The sequence below is a fragment of the Budorcas taxicolor genome, chromosome 4 (assembly GCF_023091745.1).
Source record: "Budorcas taxicolor isolate Tak-1 chromosome 4, Takin1.1, whole genome shotgun sequence".
NCBI classification, from domain to species: Eukaryota; Metazoa; Chordata; class Mammalia; order Artiodactyla; family Bovidae; genus Budorcas; species Budorcas taxicolor.
In genome coordinates, this window is record NC_068913.1 from 116,367,584 (window position 1) to 116,385,598 (window position 18,015).

An 18,015-nucleotide genomic window follows, 5' to 3' on the forward strand; every position below is an offset into this window, starting at 1 on the left:
GCCATTCAGGCTTCCCTGAGGGGCAGAATACTACCTAGGAAGAACATGTGGCTGTGTCTCCTAAATGGATATTTAGTGTAAAATTTTCAGGCTAGGCTAGTGGACACTGGCATCAGCGTGAAAGTAAGGTGACAGTCCTGACCAGCATGTCTCCAGGACTCAGTACCCAAAATTATTTTCTGATGAAAGGCTCAGTCCTGCTCACAGATGCTCTCTTTGCTGCGATTTTTTTTTTTTGAGGTCCATGTTTTTTTTAGATTTCTCAACTTTCATAAAAAAGATATCATACTACTAACTCAGTTCACTACCACTGCACACGGCTCTGAGCTTAGCCAGCAGGACCAAGTATTACACTTGGTGCAGCCTCGAGCTGAAAGAACTACCTCTTAGTACAGTAATTCATATATATATATGGTACAAGGCTATATGATTTCCACTGATTGTCATTTAAGCATCAATAATAACACTGTCATTTAAGATATCCCCATCTTTAAAACATTAAAAGTGCTTCATGTTGTGACAGACAACTAGGACAACTAAAAATACAAATGAAAGATTTTATAAGATTATTTCCTCGTCTGTATATTCCTGCAAAAGTCTATTGGCAATATTCTTCACATCCGTGCATTGAAACAGAGAGTCACAAAGCTGTGTCTTTAGGCTGCATTGTTTAAGATCCCCAAGGAATAGAATTTGCTCAGTCGGGCTTTGGTTTTACACCACTGACTTATATTGAGGTCTGTTACAAGAAACTGCCCTGTGGGATCTACTTAAGCTACTGTGAGACAAATTTTCACTGCCCTGTAGCGTGTACACACAGTCTCAGTGAATTCTTATTACTACAAATCAGGCAACTGCTCGCGTGCCCTTCTTCACGCTGACTGCTGGGGCGTTTTGCAGCCAGCTGTGCGGCTCCGGTGGCTCAGGCATAGGGAGTGCACTTCCTCCGGGAGTCAACCTCACCGTGACCTTCCCATCCGTCCTCTCCCTCTTCTCTCTTACCATTGGCCAAATTCTCTTCTTACCTTGAGTCTCTGTAAGTCTACTCTGGGACAAGGGAAGGCACCAACAATTCCAGTGTATCTTTTGAGCTTTATGTGGGCAGCAGGAACTATGCATGGTAACTGACAGTAAATCATCTCACCTCAGTTCTTACATTTCATTATTTTACAAAACATTTTATGATCCCTAACATATAAATGTATATAAATCACGTGTGTTATGTGAACACAGTCTGCAAGAGAAAGCAGTCCTGTCGATGAGTAACAGAATTCCTTGTGCTGGAACCACAGTCATAGAAAAGTCTGCATGTTGTTTAGTGAAGTCTAAATCATGACGATGTACAAAAGGCTAAATAAAAATTCTCAAACACACCCACAATTGTTTTATTCAATTGGAAAAACGTGTTGATAACACTGTAACACCCAGAATATAAGCAACTCTGATGACTGGCATCACAGTCTGTGCACTTAGGGAAGTAATTCACTTCCTGAGGTCTTAAAATACTCAACACCCATAATAGTAGCTGTGCATGAATTTTCTTTTTCTCCCAGATGAAACAGTGTATAATCCAAAACATGTTTAAAACTTTATTAGCTTAAATACAATATGACATTTCAGTCTGCCTTCCCTATAATTTATGTCTGTACGGGATTAAGGGCAATATGATTATACATGTAGACACAAAATAACTAAAGATAAAATTATGGTACTGAACAAAGAAAAAATAATGATTATGAAGTCTAACTGTGTTTCAGATTAGTTTAAGCCTGAGGTAGCTGTATTTATGTTTCACAAAGCTGGAAAAGATAGGAAAAAAGTCTTTATCGACATTCTAAGAAACAGGTAAAACCTAACAGATAACCGAGAGATGACATTAAAACAAACAAACAAAAAAGACTGAATTACAGAGATTTCACAAGCAGACTGGAAATTCAATTTACTAGGGGGAAAAAAGAACCCAAAACATGCATACTCATTGGAAATCCATATACTAAGAAACAAGTAAGATCTCTATTTAATGAAAGGGATAGGAAAAGAGCTGTAATTTTCTGTATAACATAAATTTAAAACACTTAAACCTTTTCACCTAATTATAAAATACTGTTTGGAAAAGAAAGGGAAAAAAAGACAACTGAGGATAATAGAAAACCATAACCAAGATAGATGAATCAAGAAGAAGCACTAACAGAACATCAGGACCACACATTTTCCAAGATGCTCCAAAGTGTTTCGGTGATCCTATCAACATACATCCTGAAATAACACCTGAGTGAACCATCTTCCAAATTTCCAACTAGGGAGTTTTTGTTTTTCTTTTTTAGTGTAAAAGACATTGAATTAAAGACATTTTAATTTTTTAAATGACCTATTAGTACTTTACAGTACATATTAAAATACCATATACTCAGCAAATCTATTTGCATACAGTAGTTAGATTCTTAAAATAAGAATGAAAAAAACAAAACATGCAAACTATCTTTGAATTTTCAAGCAAATAACTTTTTGGATATATCATCAATGATACTGTTGATAACAGATTTCTCCCCTGGCTCCTCGCTCCCCTCATCCCCCATGGATCTCTTCTGAAGACCTCTTTCAGTATTATATGATATTACCTTTTACCACAAGCAGAGTAACACTTAGCGGACTTACAACATCTGTTACTTTAAGTAACTACATCGGTAAGTGTTTTTAGATGTATCTGTAGTAAACTTACATCTCTCAGGAGCTTGGTCAATGTGTTCTGGACAAAGAAGGAAGAAGTGACTGAGATCCTGAAAGGTGCCTGCTCCAGCAGCACAAGGATAATGGTACATCTGGGTGCATTTCTCTTCACAGCATTTGATAGTGGCTCCAAGGTGCTTACAAAATGCACATCGCTGGAAGGGAGCAAAGCATAAAGAAACCTCCTTATAACACCCGGAAAAGCAACATCCAAATGTGGGGCAAGGAAGATTTTAAGAAGTCCCTGTACATTACTAGTGAAACAGTTTGAAGCCTGCAAAATACTAAATAAAGAATCAGTGAGAGTGGTAAAATCTAAGGTCTCCATGCAGTGCTTGGTTTAATGTATGTTCATCCTTCCATCAAGTTTACAAAGTTAGCATTTCACTTTTTTTCTACTGACTCTGTCAAAAACATACAACTACCATTCTTTAAAAAATTAATAATATGGTTATTACAAGGGCAGTTTTCTAGTTGAGGGTTATTTTCAACAGGTGACTAAACCCCATCAATAAGCAGATAAAACAGAGAAAAACTAGTTACAAAATCTCTTACTGTTTTCACCCTGCCTAAAAATCAATATGGGGTTTCTCAGGTAGCACGAGCAGTAAAGAATCCCTGCCAGTGCAGAAGATGTAAGAGTCACAGGCTTGATCCATGGTTTGGGAAGATCCCCTTGAGAAAGAAATGGCAACCCACTCCACTATTCTTGCCTGAGGAATTCCATGGACAGAGGAACCTGGCAGGATACAGTCCACGGGGTCGCAAGAGTCGGACACAGCTGAGCATGAGCACACACAGCAATCAGTATGAAGTAAATCAGTGCACCAGAGAATAAGCCAATGAGTGGCGACTACATTGTTAAAGGCACACATACAAATCTACACACTTCACTGCAGAAGTCAGTTTCAAATTTCCTTAAAAAGTTGGAGATGTGAAGAAAAATTAAGTCCTCTGACTTTCTGCTTTCCCCATTGCAATCTGCCTCTACTCTCCTGCAAGTGGTAAAACCAAAGAAATGTCTCAAACAAACAGCAGAGGAACTCTAGGGCACGTGAAATGTTTTCAAGAAGTCAGTATGATTATCCACTGCGCCAATGTACTTACTCAGCTTTCCTTAAGAATAATTAATAAACATCCTCATCCTCCCAAGCCCACTTTGGGCATCAGGAGTCTGCTGGGTGGCCTGCATCACACAATATAAAATCTCCCTCTGCATGTAGGAGATGCTTAGCTGCCATATGCTTCCGTCTCAGCATTTATGCTATTGCTGGATAACTGCTTATTGGTCTTCTTTCACCTTGGTCCAAAACCCGTGAGTAGAGAAAGCAGACTGTACTATCTTTGTATTCTTAGCACCATGAATACTGCCTGACATGGAAAGGCACTAATAAACGGATGCTCATATTTATGTACACCAAATGAACTACATTTGTGGTAATAGCAGAGCTGAAATAACTGAAGCCAGATGAAACAATATATGGTAAAACTAAGCCTCATGTAATAGGGTAAAACTGCTAACATTACCATGGATATCTTCACATGCTAATATACTGATTCTATATTCTGCTAGTCAATTAGAGAATACAATAGGTTTTAAGTTATAAATAGTTTCAATGTCTTGCACATAAAGCTACATAAGATATGACATGCCATCAAACTCTTGCTCGTAACCCATCAAGCCACTACACTGAATGTAAGAAAGCTAACTGCTTCTTGGTGTGTCTTCTACACATTCTGGCTGCAGGCAACAAGATAGCTGCAGCTTCTAAGTAACTTATGTGTGCACGCTCAGTGGCTCAGTCGTGTCCTACTCTTTGAGACCCCAGGGACAAGAGCCGACCAGGCTCTTCTTTAAATAGAATTTTCCAGGCAAGAAAACTAGAGTGGGTTGCCGCTTCCTACTCTAGGGGATCTTCTAGCCCAGGAATTGAACCCCATCTCCAGCACTGGCAGGCAGTCACCTGGGAAGCCCAAATAACTCAAACACTAGCTATATTTGTGACATTTAACTTTTATATAATGTCCTCAAGTTCACAGACTAACCACACATTTCAGCTGTCCTTTGGTACTCAAAGATATTCCTGCATTTAAACAAACTGAAGAAATAAGGTATAATAATCAGCTTTTTCCAAACTAAATATATTTTTATGTCATACCCTCCAGTGGTATCTAAACATGTTAGTTATATTAACAGAACTCAAAATTAAAGACACATATGGTATTTAGGTAATCGGAGTATCCTTGAGTCACGCTGCAAAGGCCAAGATAATACTGAAGGAGGAAAATGTATACATCCAGTCAACCACTGAAAATCTTTTATTAACTCATTAACATCACAAAATAAGTCTGCTAAACTGTTGAAATCTAGAATCTCCGTTATTTTTATAGCACATGGCAAGTTGTACAAAAGCCTTGTGCTCTAAAAATAATTTTAGTAAATATAATGACTTTTATTTAACTGCATAATAAGGAAACAAAATAATTTTATTATTGTCCCACTGTCTGTATCATTTTAGAAACATCAACATGTTCTCTTAATCATATTTGCAATGGAAAATATTACATGACATTAGCTAAACTACTATGTGAAGATCTGGAATGTATCCAACATACTAATTTATAAATACATATAAAGATATCAGGGAATAAAGGAAGGGAAATAAAATACTAGCTGCATTTAACTGAACGCTTCAAACCCATCTGTTATAACAGCACAGCTAATGAAAGACATTTGGCATTGAAAGAAAATATATACTTTCTATATAGACTGTAATGTATCTTTTTGAATCAAATAAATGCATCTGTAAAATTGTAGAAAACGTCAAAGAATAAATTTCCAAAAGGAATTTCTCTAAACATGAGCACTCTCATATACCACGTCAGAAATCAAACAAATTATAAGCAATTACAAAGTGAATTAACATCTAGTGAGAAGAAGATAAATAGCTCTTAAACGGCTTATCAACTAAACAATTTATTTGACTCAATATTTAAAATTCCTGAATAATTTTCTCTACTTTTTTAATCATTAAAAAAAGAGAGGAGGAGACGGGGAGATAAAAAGAGAAGTGTTATAATATCTTTTGACATTTGTCCAAGAACACATCCAAGAGAAAACTCTCAATGACAGTTCATATTACAAGAGAGTTCTCCCCTGTAAGAAAGAGTCTGAGGAACTTCCAAAACTTTAATTCCACTAATTAAAAATAAGGAAGGCTCTTCCCAAATACATTTATATTATCCAACAAAATACAATCAACAAAATTTCAGAAATTAAAGATGAATTATGAAGCACTAACAAAAATTTTCAGAATATTTCAAAGCTCGTTCAATTAATTATCATGTGTTTATTCTGTATCAACTGCTATAGTTGTCTATGTGCTCTATGAAGTATCAAATCCTACTAGTTTTCAACACACCAAACTGTTTTTCAGTTCAGTTCGGTCACTCAGTCGTGTTCGACTCTTTGCGACCCCACAGAATGCAGCATGCCAGGCTTCCCTGTTCACCACTAACTCCCAGAGCTTGCTCAAATTCATGTCCATTGAGTCGATGAAGCCATCCAACCATCTCATCCTCTGTGTCCCCTTCTCCTCCAGCCTTCAGTCTTTCCCAGCATCAGGATTTTTTCCTGTCAGTCAGTTCTTCGCATCAGGTGGTCTAAGTATTGGAGTTTTAGCTTCAGCATCAGTTCTTTCAATGAATATTCAGGACTGATTTCCTTTAGCATGGACTAGATGGATCTCCTAGCAGTCCACGGGATTCTCAAGGTCCTTCTCCAACACCACAGTTCAAAAGCATCAATTCTTCGGCACTCAGCTTTCTTTATAGTCCAACTCCACATCCATACATGACTACTGGAAAAACCATAGCTTTGACTAGATGGGCCTTTGTTGCCAAAGTAATGTCTCTGCTTTTTTAACATGCTGTCTAGGTTGGTCACAGCTTTTCTTCTAAGGAAGAAAACTGCTTTTAACCTTTACCAAATTTTCTTCTTATTAGTCAACTAGGATTCCCCAGAATGTAGTCAGTAATAAAAAATGAAGACAGAAAGTAAGAAAAATATATAAAACAGACATGTGAAACTGATCAGAATGGTTCAATGTCTATCTATTAGAGAGTACCAGAAGAGAAAACGGAACAATTATAGTCAAAGTACTCTAGAAGAAAATTTATGATAATATCTAACATCAGAGGTAACATTGATTAAGCATACTTTCCATTTAATAGATGAGGAAGCTGAAAGACAAGAGACAATTTTTTTCTGTTCCACTGATATCTGTATCACTGCAAAAAACACCTGCCCAAACAAAGACCAGCTTCCAATTAAGATGTCTTACATCTAGAAACACTAGCAAAATTTTTAAGATAAACAGATAAGATTTTAGTAGCCCCACCAAAAAGAAAACAAGGCATTTACAAAGGAAGGAGAATCAGGCATTGCTTTTCACTGGTAATATTAAATGCAAAGACAAAGAGCAGTATCTTTCAAAGTCTACAAAAAAATTTGAACCTAAAATTTTAATACCTGCGACACTACTGTAAAATTTAGATAATAAATGTAAATAGGATAAGTGAAAGTGAAGTCACTCAGTCATGTCCGACTCTTTGCGACCCCATGGACTGTAGCCTACCAGGCTCCTCTGTCCATGGGATTTTCCAGGCAATAGTACTAGAGTGGATTGCCATTTCCTTCTCCAGGGGATCTTTCCGACCCAGGGATCGAACCCGGGTCTCCTGCATTGTAGACAGACACTTTACTGTCTGAGCCACCAGGGAAGTTCAAGTCCCTATTAAAAAATAGCAACTTCTAAAATAAGCAATTTCATGTATTTATTTTTGGCTGTACTGAGTCCTGGTTGCTGCTCAGGGTTTGCTCTAGCTGCGAAGAGCATGAACTTCCACAGAAGAATGTTACTCTTCGTTGAGGTGTGGGAGCTTTGTCCTTGCAGTGGCTTCTCTAGTTGTGGGGGCTGTTCAGTCGCTGGGTTCCTGGGCTCTAGAACACATGCTCGGTAGCTGTGGCGGCAGCTTGGCTGCTGCGAAGCACGTGGGATCTTTCCAGATCAGGGCTCAAACCTGTGTCTCCTGAATTGGCAGGTGGATTCTTTACCACTGAGCCACCATGGAAATTCAAAAAACAGCAACTTTCAAAATGTGCAAAAGATACTTTATATACACATGAGCGCACACACATACTTTAGATATAAATACACATAAAGCTTTCATTTATGTGTAGAAATATATATACACACAATGTGAATGAGGAACAGTAACACAAGATATTCAAATATAATGAGCTAGGGGGAAACAGCAGACAATTGCTATCTAAACAAAAGCCTGTATAGCAATTATTGATCATAAAAATAGGGTTCAAGTTAAAAAGCAGTGAGCAGAGCAAAGATAAAGTTCACATTAAATGAGTCTAATGTTAGAGTGAAAATCTCAACAGAAGAATAAAGTCATTAAAGTTCACATGCCCAATGAATTTCCTTGATAAAGCTAACTTCAACTTTAAAAAAAGTTTTAATACTACAATAAAAATTTGTTTACAAACAACAGTAAAGCTAAATAGAAATATATAAATAGACTGGATTTAACACAGCTCTCAGAAATCAAGATAGTTTATTAATGATGGTCAAATCTAATTCCAATTTACACATAGATAGATCTCCAAATTCCAAAAATAGTAAATATACAATCTATTTAAATGTACACAGAATTCTTTTAAACTCACAATATCTGGGCTTCCCTGGTGACTCAACTGGTAAAGAATCCACCTGCAATGTGGGAGACTTTGGTTCGATCCCTGGGTTGGGAAGATCCCCTGGAGAAGGGAAAGGCTACCCACTCCAGTACTCTTGCCTGGACAATTCCACGGACTTTACAGTCCATGGGGTCACAAAGAGTCAGACACGACTGAGCGACTTTCACCTTCATATATGGCTATAATAAAATCTAACCATTTCAAAAAATCAGGTATTTCCTAGGTCTTGTTTTTTAAAGCAGTTATGTCCTAAACCTAACACATTAATAATTATAAATTCACAATATAAGAATAAACTCCTGAAATCTATCCATCCACTAGGAAAACTGAAAACTTTCTTCAGTAGTAGCAGATGGCCTTTAAATCAAAAGAATATATATATTATTTTTGAAGTGATTAAATAAGAAACATGTCAAAATCCTTGAGACATGGCAAATTTAGCTCAGAAGTAAAAAATACAGCTTGAAAAAGGCAAAACTCAGGGGACTTCCCTGGCAGTCCAGTGGTTAGGACTCTGCCCTTCCACCGCGGAGGCACATGCTCAGGGACATAAGATCCCACATGTCACACAGCGTGGGCAAACAGGCAAACCTCAAGACCAAACAAAAATAAGTAAACCTAGACACCAGAACTAAGCCAGTAAGAATCAGCATAGGATGAGCCATCTAAGGAAGTAAACCCACCCTAATACCGTGTTCACGAAGATGATAAATGACATTCACGGGCTTCCCAGATGGCGCTAGTGGTAAAGAACCCACCTCCCAATGAAGGAAACACAAGAGACTTGGGTTTATCTCTGGGTCAGGAAGATCTCCTGGAGTAGGAAATGCCAACTCCAGTCTTCTGGCCTGGAAAATACCATGGACGGAGAAGCCTGGCAGGCTACAGCGCATAGGGTAGCACAGAGCTGGACACGACTGAAGCGACTTAGCACACACGCAGTCTAGTCACATGACTCCGTAAAAGCACAGATTTTTCTCCAACTGGTAGCAGAAAGGGAAGTCAGAGAAATTCTAAGCAAGTGAAGGATTTCAGCACCACAATGATGTCTCTGAAGATGAAAGAAGCCGCATACAAAGACCACAGAATGCCCCGAGGAGCGGAAAGGAACCCCAGGCGATGGCCAGTAAAGAAATGGGGACCTTGGTCCTAAGACTGCACAGAACTGAACTCTGCCCCCATGAGCTAAGTGAGCTTAAAAGAGGATTCCTCCTAAACTTCTGGATAAACACCCAGCCTGATAGATCTCTTATTTTGAGCCCTGTGGGATCCTGCACAAAAAGCACTGTTGAGCCAGCCCAAACTTCTGATCTACAAGTGGGTGCTGTTTTAAACCATTAAACCTATGGTCATTTTTATACAGCAACAGATAACAGTATTCCAAGGCCCTCCATGATTTAGTCTCTGCCAAGCAAATATTTTAAAGAAATTTTTGTTCATGACACTTAATATTACACAATGTCTTCCTTACTCAATGTTATGAAGTAAACAGGGTTGTTGTTGTTCAACTGCTAAGTCATGTCTGACTCTTTGTGACCCCATGAACTGCACCATGCCAGGCTTCCCTGTCCTCCACTATCTCTAGGAGTTTGCTCAGATTCATGACCAATGAGTCGCTGCTGCTATCCAATCATCTCATCCTCTGTTGCCCCCTTCTCCTGTCCTCAATCTTCCCCAGCATCAGAGCCTTTTCCAATGGGTTGGCTTTTCGCATCAGGCAGCTAAAGTACTGGAGCTTCAGCTTCAGCATCAGTCCTTCCAATGAATAATCAGGGTTGATTTCCCTTAAGATTGACTGGTTTAATCTTCTTGCTGTGCAGGGGACTCAGAAAAGTCCTTTCCAGCACCACAATTCGAAAGCATCAATTCTCCGATGCTCAGCCTTCTTTATGGTCCAGCTCTCACATCCATACATGACCACTGGAAAAAAACATAGCTTTGACTATATGGAGAGCAAGGAGATCAAACCAGTCAACTCTAAAGGAAATCAACCCCAAATATTCACTGGAAGGACTGATGCTGAAGCTGAAGCTCCAATACTTTGGCCACCTGATGCGAACAGTTGACTCACAGGAAAAGACCCTGATGCTGGAAAAGATAAGAGGGCAGGAGGAGAAGTGGGCAACAGAGCATCCTCTGTTGGATGGGTGGATGGCATTACTGACTCAATGTTGAGTTTGAGCAAACTCCAGGAGATAAATGAACAACAGGGAAGCCTGGTGGCCTGCAGTTTATGGGTTGCAAAGAGTCAGACCAGTCGTCTGACTGAACAATAACCTTTGTCAGCAAACTGAGGTCTCTGCTTTTTTAATACGCTGTCTAGGTTTGTCACAGCTTTCCTCCCAAGGAGCAAACGTCTTTTAATTTCATAGCTGCAGTCACCGTCCACAGTAAATATGGTAAATGTTTTAAACTCCATCTTCAACATATAGGAGCAAAGCCTCAGAGGCTATCCTAAGGCAAGCATTCCTGAGCCCGCAAACGTGCCCTCTCCCTACTGGGTCAAGGCTACGGTGCATTTTTGGGCCGACAGAAGAACACACGAATCAGAAGCCTTAAACCAAGTGCCCTCTCCCATCTGTAATCTTTAACCTACAGCTCCCTAACAGCTCTAACCAAAAATAAAAACACGAATAAATCTGACTCCATAAAACCTTTATATGGTAAACACATACACATCTTAGAGAAAAAAAAAATGACCAAAAAAAAAAACCCAGAATTTTAATTATAAATTTCTAGTATCCTGAATATATAAAACTTAAAGATTATACAAATGAAAGCAACTTAAAAACAAACAATGACACTTAATACACATCAATAATTTAGGGAAGACAGAAAACTGGCCAATAAAACACCTAAGATACAGGCCGAAGTGAGCAACGACGCCAAGCATTTCCCAAATATTACCTTATTTAACAACCAGCATTTTAGGTAGGTACCATGACTTTTGATTTTCATAAATGAAGAACAGAGGTCAAATTCCTTGCCCATGCTCACAATGCCATGAAGAGGAACTGAACTTGAGGAATTCACAAATAGTTAGATGCGGGTAAGTAATGCAAATTCCACTAACCTAACCCCAGAACATAATAAATACTTTGTCTCTACACGATTACTCTCACTCATAAGAAAAGCAGGTAATCGTTTTAAATTAGAGTGCCATTAGATGTCAATCCTTGGTGCCTAACAAAAGTGGTATGCTGGAGTGTTATAAGAATCCTCATCTCAGTCTCCAGCACTGGTAGGAGGTTCTTACCCACCAGCGCCACCTGGAAGCACAGGCAAGACTCATCTATGCTGCAGGTAGTGATAGAGAGCTCACCTTGGAGGAGCTGCAAGCAGAGATCCAAAGGCAGCATGAAAACGAGTGTCAGTGTTTTCTGCCTGTCTCACAGAGTACTGACAGAGTGGATTTCCACTACTCTCCACTGACGAGTAAGAGCCATTAGAAAAAATTACTTTCACAGAAGTGTGATCAGTAACAACATTAATGCCATCAACTAAAATGCTTATAGCAACTATCTATTAACATAGTATTTACCTAATCATAGCAAATAACTCAAATATCCTCTATACTAGTAGTAGGCTCAAAAGATGATAGCAAAAAGCAATGAAAATATTAAATCTCATTTCAGATCTACTAATTTTGAATGTGTAACACGAGTACAGTTATTTCACAGTTCTTTTAAATTGATGCACAAATAAACAACTTACCTTTTTCTTATAACTTTTTTAGGTAGAAGAGCTACTAATCAAAGTTAAAAGTTACAATTATAGGTTGGATGGGGGAATAAAAAAATTATAAATGTTACAACGAGCTAATGGACTGAATTTAAACATATCAATATGAATTCACATTTTTGAAAACATGTATCTTTTTGTATGTGTGTGTGTCTTATTTCTGACCAAGAGTCAAGATAATTCAAGAGTATCACAGTCTTAGAATTATGCTGGAACAACTAAATATCCACGTTGGAAACAAAGAACCTTAAATCTTAGCTTATATTCTCACTATCACGCATGCAATTTAACTATAAAATGAATAAATAATCTTGAAGTTACTTTAGAATTGGAGAAGAAAACGGCGATCCACTCCAATGTTCTTGCCTCAAAAATCCCACGGACAGAGGAGTCTGGCAGGGTACAGTCCATGGGGTTGCAAGAGTTAGGACAGAACTCGGCGCCTAAACAATAACCACCACCTTGGAATATGCAGGAAAACTTGGGAGTATTTCTAACATAAGGCATAATGAGCATCATCGTAAGACAGAATGACAAATAACAAGCCATCAAAACCAGACACTCTGCTCTTCCAAAAACCACTTCAAAAGCAAAACTAGTCACAGATTCAACAAAAATATCTGCAAAATACACTTCTAATGAATGTCTTCTACAGCAACAATATAAAAAACTCTTATAACTCAAAAGTAAGACGACAAATCAACTGGAAAATAGGGAAGTTTGGAGCAAAAGATCTGAACAGACACCTCACTAAAGATGTGTTCTATTTCATTCACTCCAGTTCAGTTCAGTCGCTCAGTCGTGTCTGACTCTGCAACGCCACAAACCGCAGCACGCCAGGCCTCCCTGTCCATCACCAACTCCCGGAGTTCACCCAATCCCATGTCCATCCAGTTGATGATGCCATCCAACCATCTCATTCTCTGTCATCCCCTTCTCCTCCTGCCCTCAATCTTTCCCAGCATCAGAGTCTTTTTCAATAAGTCGGTTCTTCGCATCAGGTGGCCAGAGTATTGGAGTTTCAGCCTCAACATCAGTCCTTCCAATGAACACCCAGGACTGATCTCCTTTAGGATAAACTGGTTGGATTTTCTTGCAGTCCAAAGGATTCTCAAGAGTCTTCTCCAACACCACAGTTCAAAAGCATCACTTCTTTGGCACTCAGCTTTCTTTATAGAACAACTCTCACATCCATGCATGACCACTAGAAAAACCATAGCCTTGACTAGACGGACCTTTGTTGGCAAAGTAATGTCTCTGCTTTGTAATATGCTATCTAGGTTGGTCATAACTTTCCTTCCAAGGAGTAAGCGTCTTTTAATTACTCCTGGCTTGGAGAATTTTAAGCATTACCTTACTAGCATGCAGATGAGTGCAATTGTGAAGTAGTTTGACCATTCTTTGGCATTGCCTTCCGTTGGGATTGGAATGAAAACTAATCTTTTCCAGTCCTGTGGCCACTGCTGAATTTTCCAAATTTGCTGGCATATTGAGTGCAGCACTTTCACAGTGTCATCTTTCAGGATTTGAACTAGCTCAACTGGAATTCCTCCACTAGCTTTGTTCATAGTGATGCTTCCTAAGGCCCACGTGACTTCACATTCCAGGATGTCTGGCTGTAGGTGAATAATCACACCATCGCGATTATCTTGGGTCATGAAGATCTTTTATGTACAGTTCTTCTGTGTATTCTTGCCACCTCTTCTTAATTTCCAGAAATGCAAAACCGTCAAGCCCACAATGAAGTATCACTACACATCAACCAACCAAAATGGCTGAAACTTAGAAATACCAACAATATCCGGTGGTGGTAATAACGCAGAACATCGTGTTACATACATGTTCACAGCCACTTCATAAATACAAGAGCATCAAACAGGAAGAAATCTCTCAACTGGTGAAGTACAAAAGACAGAAAAGATTTCTGGATGATTCCATTTACAAATCAGTCTGGAGAAGGCAGAAAAATTAAAAAAAACAAACAAACAAAAAAAACACTTCAGCAAGAGAAACAGATCTAATCATGAGCGCCCAGGAGCTGGAGAAGTGGGAGGGGACTGACGTGAAAAGGTCATGAGTGAACTTTGCAGGATGAAGGAAGTAGTCTGTATCTTGACTATGATGGTGGTTACATACACTGCACCTATTTCTTGAAATACATTCAATGGTATGCTTGGAAGGAGTAAATTATATTGTATATAAAATATACTTTAATCAAAGAGTAACTCACTCAGGGGTAAAAAACAACAACAACAACAACACACACACACACACAACAATTTATTTATTGGGTAAGGGCAAATAGGCCAGTATCAGAATAACTTTCTTGGAAGTAAAATTTGTAAAATCTCAGTAACATACAAAACCTATATACTTGAAGTCACTTGTGAACAACCAAGCCTGCAATGGCAGGACATTAGACTCCTGACAAGAAAGAACATCACAGGCTAAGGTCCGTGTTTAAAAGGGTTTCAGCTAAGGCCATTTCCCAGTGTGCACAGAAGGGGCAGAGTGGTACCAGATCTCAAACTGACGGCATCAGTCTTACTGGTGTGAGAAGACAGGAGAGATCAGCAGTGACAGAAAGGACGGAACGTGAGAGGAGACCTTGAAGGGTGGAAGCGATCACTAGGCGAGCCCCCCCGACTCTCAAAACCACTGAGATCACATTCAGAGAGACTCTGAGCAGCTCGGGGAGAATCACAGCTGAGCTGTGAGCTGAAGGAACTGAGGGAGATTGCTGATGCACTGACTGCTGAGATGATGGAGTTTGGACTGCTAAGGCCAGCAATAATCAAAGTCTCCAAAAAAGAAAAAAACAAAAATGATACTTACCAACAAAAAAAAAGGAGGAAAATGGGACCTGCAAAGACAAAAGATATGTATCCAACAGAAAATGACAAGATAAACAGAAGAGTTTAGAGCAGCTATTTGAAATATGTTCAACAACATATAGGAAAAAGCTGGTCGTTAACCAGCAGTCAAACAACAGAAGATATGAAAGTTACAGAGCGAAACCCAACAGAGATTCCTACACATAGGAATTTAGATAGAAATTTCACTGGATGTGCTTAACAAAGAGAATGGAAATGACAGAAGAAATAGTCACTGACCTTGAAAACAAAGAGTTTGTTCCTTTGGAGGAAGAAACTGTAAAATTATTGAAAAATTAACAGGGCCTCAAGTAACCTACGTCAGTACTCAACACTATCAAATGGACTGATACACATGTAATTAGAGTTGAAAAGGAGAGAGAAAATGGGACCAAAACAGAATACAAAGTAAGAGGCCAAACTTTTCACATAATTGGTGGGAAAGAAGAAACTTACAATTTTCAGAAGCTCAACAAACCCCACGCAGGAAGAATACAGAGAAAATCGCCCCAGGCACAGCATGCTGACTGCTGAAACCAGAAAGCCCTGAAAGTACGCCGAGGTGCTTTGAGGCAGGATTTTCCTTGTATTCTTAAACCAAACCCGCGTATTTTAAACACGCTGAACGCAGAAGCACATAGGAGAATTCAGCTCTCTTCTATTACTGTACACACTGGTGTTTCAAAACGAGAGCATAAAGGTATCCTGAGAGCAAAAAGTTTGAGAACACTGTGTCATATTGGTATATAAACAGAAACGAAACTGTTGGGTCATAAAACAGGGGTCTCTTCAGTTTTGCCAGATAATTACAATGTTTTCCCAAATGACTGCTCCAATTTTCACTCTCACTAGCAGAGTCTGAGAGTACGGGCCAAACCAGACTAACACTTGCTACATTCAGACTTAATTTCTGCTGATCTAACAAGTATGGACTACTACCTTAGTGCTGCTTCAATCTGCATTTCATGATTGCTAACGGGATTGTGCATCTTTTCAAAAACTTACTGGACATTTGGATTGTTGCTGTTTAGTCGCTAAGTCGTGTCCAACTCTCTTCGACCTCATGGACTATACAGCCCGTCAAGCTCCTCTGTCCGTGGGATTTCCCAGGCAAGAATACTGGAGTGAGTTGCCATTTCCTTCTCCAGGGGATCTTCCTGACCCAGGGATCGAACCTGCATCTCTTGCACTGGCAGGAACATTCTTTACAACTGACCCACATGTCCCCCTCTCTTGAACCTCCCTCCCACTCCCAACCCCATCCCATGCCTCCCAAGCCACCCCGTTTTTTTTTCTTATTCTGAGGAATCAGCAGACCTTTCCCAAAAGGGCCAAACAGTAAATATTTTACGCTTTGTAGGACAAAGGCAAAATTAAAAATATTAGACAAATATTTCTCTACCAAGAAAGAAAACAAATTTCTACAAATTCTAAATAACTAGTAATTATTCAAAATATGATAATTGAATATAATTGAGGGAGTAATGTAACCCTAATAATGAGAAGAATGGATCTGCAGAGAGGATAACACTTCATTTAATATGAGTCCAAAGCTGTAACTAAATGGATTGTAAATATTCATCTGTTCATTATGATACACAATGAAATTTATATATCCATCTCTGAGAAAATCTTTCACACGGAAGTACGGCCACATACTGATACCAATCCACAAGCATGTAATTTCCTTTGGGCATATTCATCCTTGCAAGATACTTAAAAATTTTTATTAGTCTTGATCTTTGCTTTTAGCATGTAATTTTATTTCAATTAAAGCAAAGGTTGAAGCCTCTCAATTACATAATTAAATGGATTCTGAAATATGGACATTTCCTTTGTATTTGCCTCAAGGCCCCAAAACTGCTATCAGAACTGTAGTTTGAGTTTGGAAAATATTTATCAAACTTTTGTGTGTGAATGGAGATTCTGGTTTTCACTTTAAATTTTGATGGCATGAAAAGTGTATGAAGCAGCTTGACATTACCTGTGATTCAAACACTGGTTGCTATACAAATAGATTTACCACAGTGTAGGTTTCACATGAAAGCAGTGCTCTGCCTTGTAATTTTAGGCTGAGTTCACTAGGAAATATTACCAAGTCTGCAACAGAAGTTAACTTCCACATCCATTAAGTATTCGATTTATAGTATCAGGGCAATCTTCTTCAGAAAAATTTAATCACCACCCCCAAATTTTAAAAATTGCAATAAAACGTTACCAGTGCTCAGTCAGCAAACTGCTGCACAGTAAGGCAATTCAGCCCATTCAGCTTTGATTGCCAACAAAAACCCCTAGCACTGAGATGGTGACATCCTCAAGAGCAAATGAAACTCACCAATGACACTGTAAGTTTAATAACCTGGACAGATTTAAATATTTTCTGTAAAGTGCCTCCTGATGAATGAATACAACAAATAAGCATAGGTTTTTAAACACGTTATGTTTCAACGAGTTTCGCCAATTTGTCAAACTAAGGCTTTTAGATGCTCCATGCTTATTTTTACCAGTATGTATTGCACACATCTTAGCAGATTCCACTTCATGTTATACTGAAACCATTTTTTCAACTTCTTTGAGAATATTTTCATGCAGACAATTCGTAACGACTAATTCTTGTCACTTCAAATGAGCAGAGACTGCTAAAACAAACAACTGAGCAGTACAGTACATCTCTCGACTCATCAAGAGCCTATGAAAACCACTAGAAGCCACTGGCCTTGTTTTTTAAATGATTATTGACTGATATTACCCAAAGTGTCCTCAACTTTTAAAACAACTATTCTTAAGGAAAGGCTAACGGTCAAAAGTTTATTTTCTGTGTGCGCATTTCTTTAACTGCTGTAGTCAAACATGATTTAATTAACTTCCACTGATAAATGACTTTCCTTACTTGGCTAACAAATG

The 18,015-nt window shown here is 38.7% G+C and overlaps 1 protein-coding gene across 1 annotated transcript in view; it reads right to left on the minus strand.

Moving 5' to 3' along the window:
* Positions 1-18,015, minus strand: part of KMT2C (lysine methyltransferase 2C) — a 257,816-nt gene that overhangs the window by 118,240 nt on the left and 121,561 nt on the right. The window contains exon 7 of the mRNA XM_052638894.1: positions 2,720-2,882. Within this exon, the coding sequence (XP_052494854.1) occupies positions 2,720-2,882 (163 nt within the window). The remainder of the gene's footprint in view (positions 1-2,719; positions 2,883-18,015) is intronic.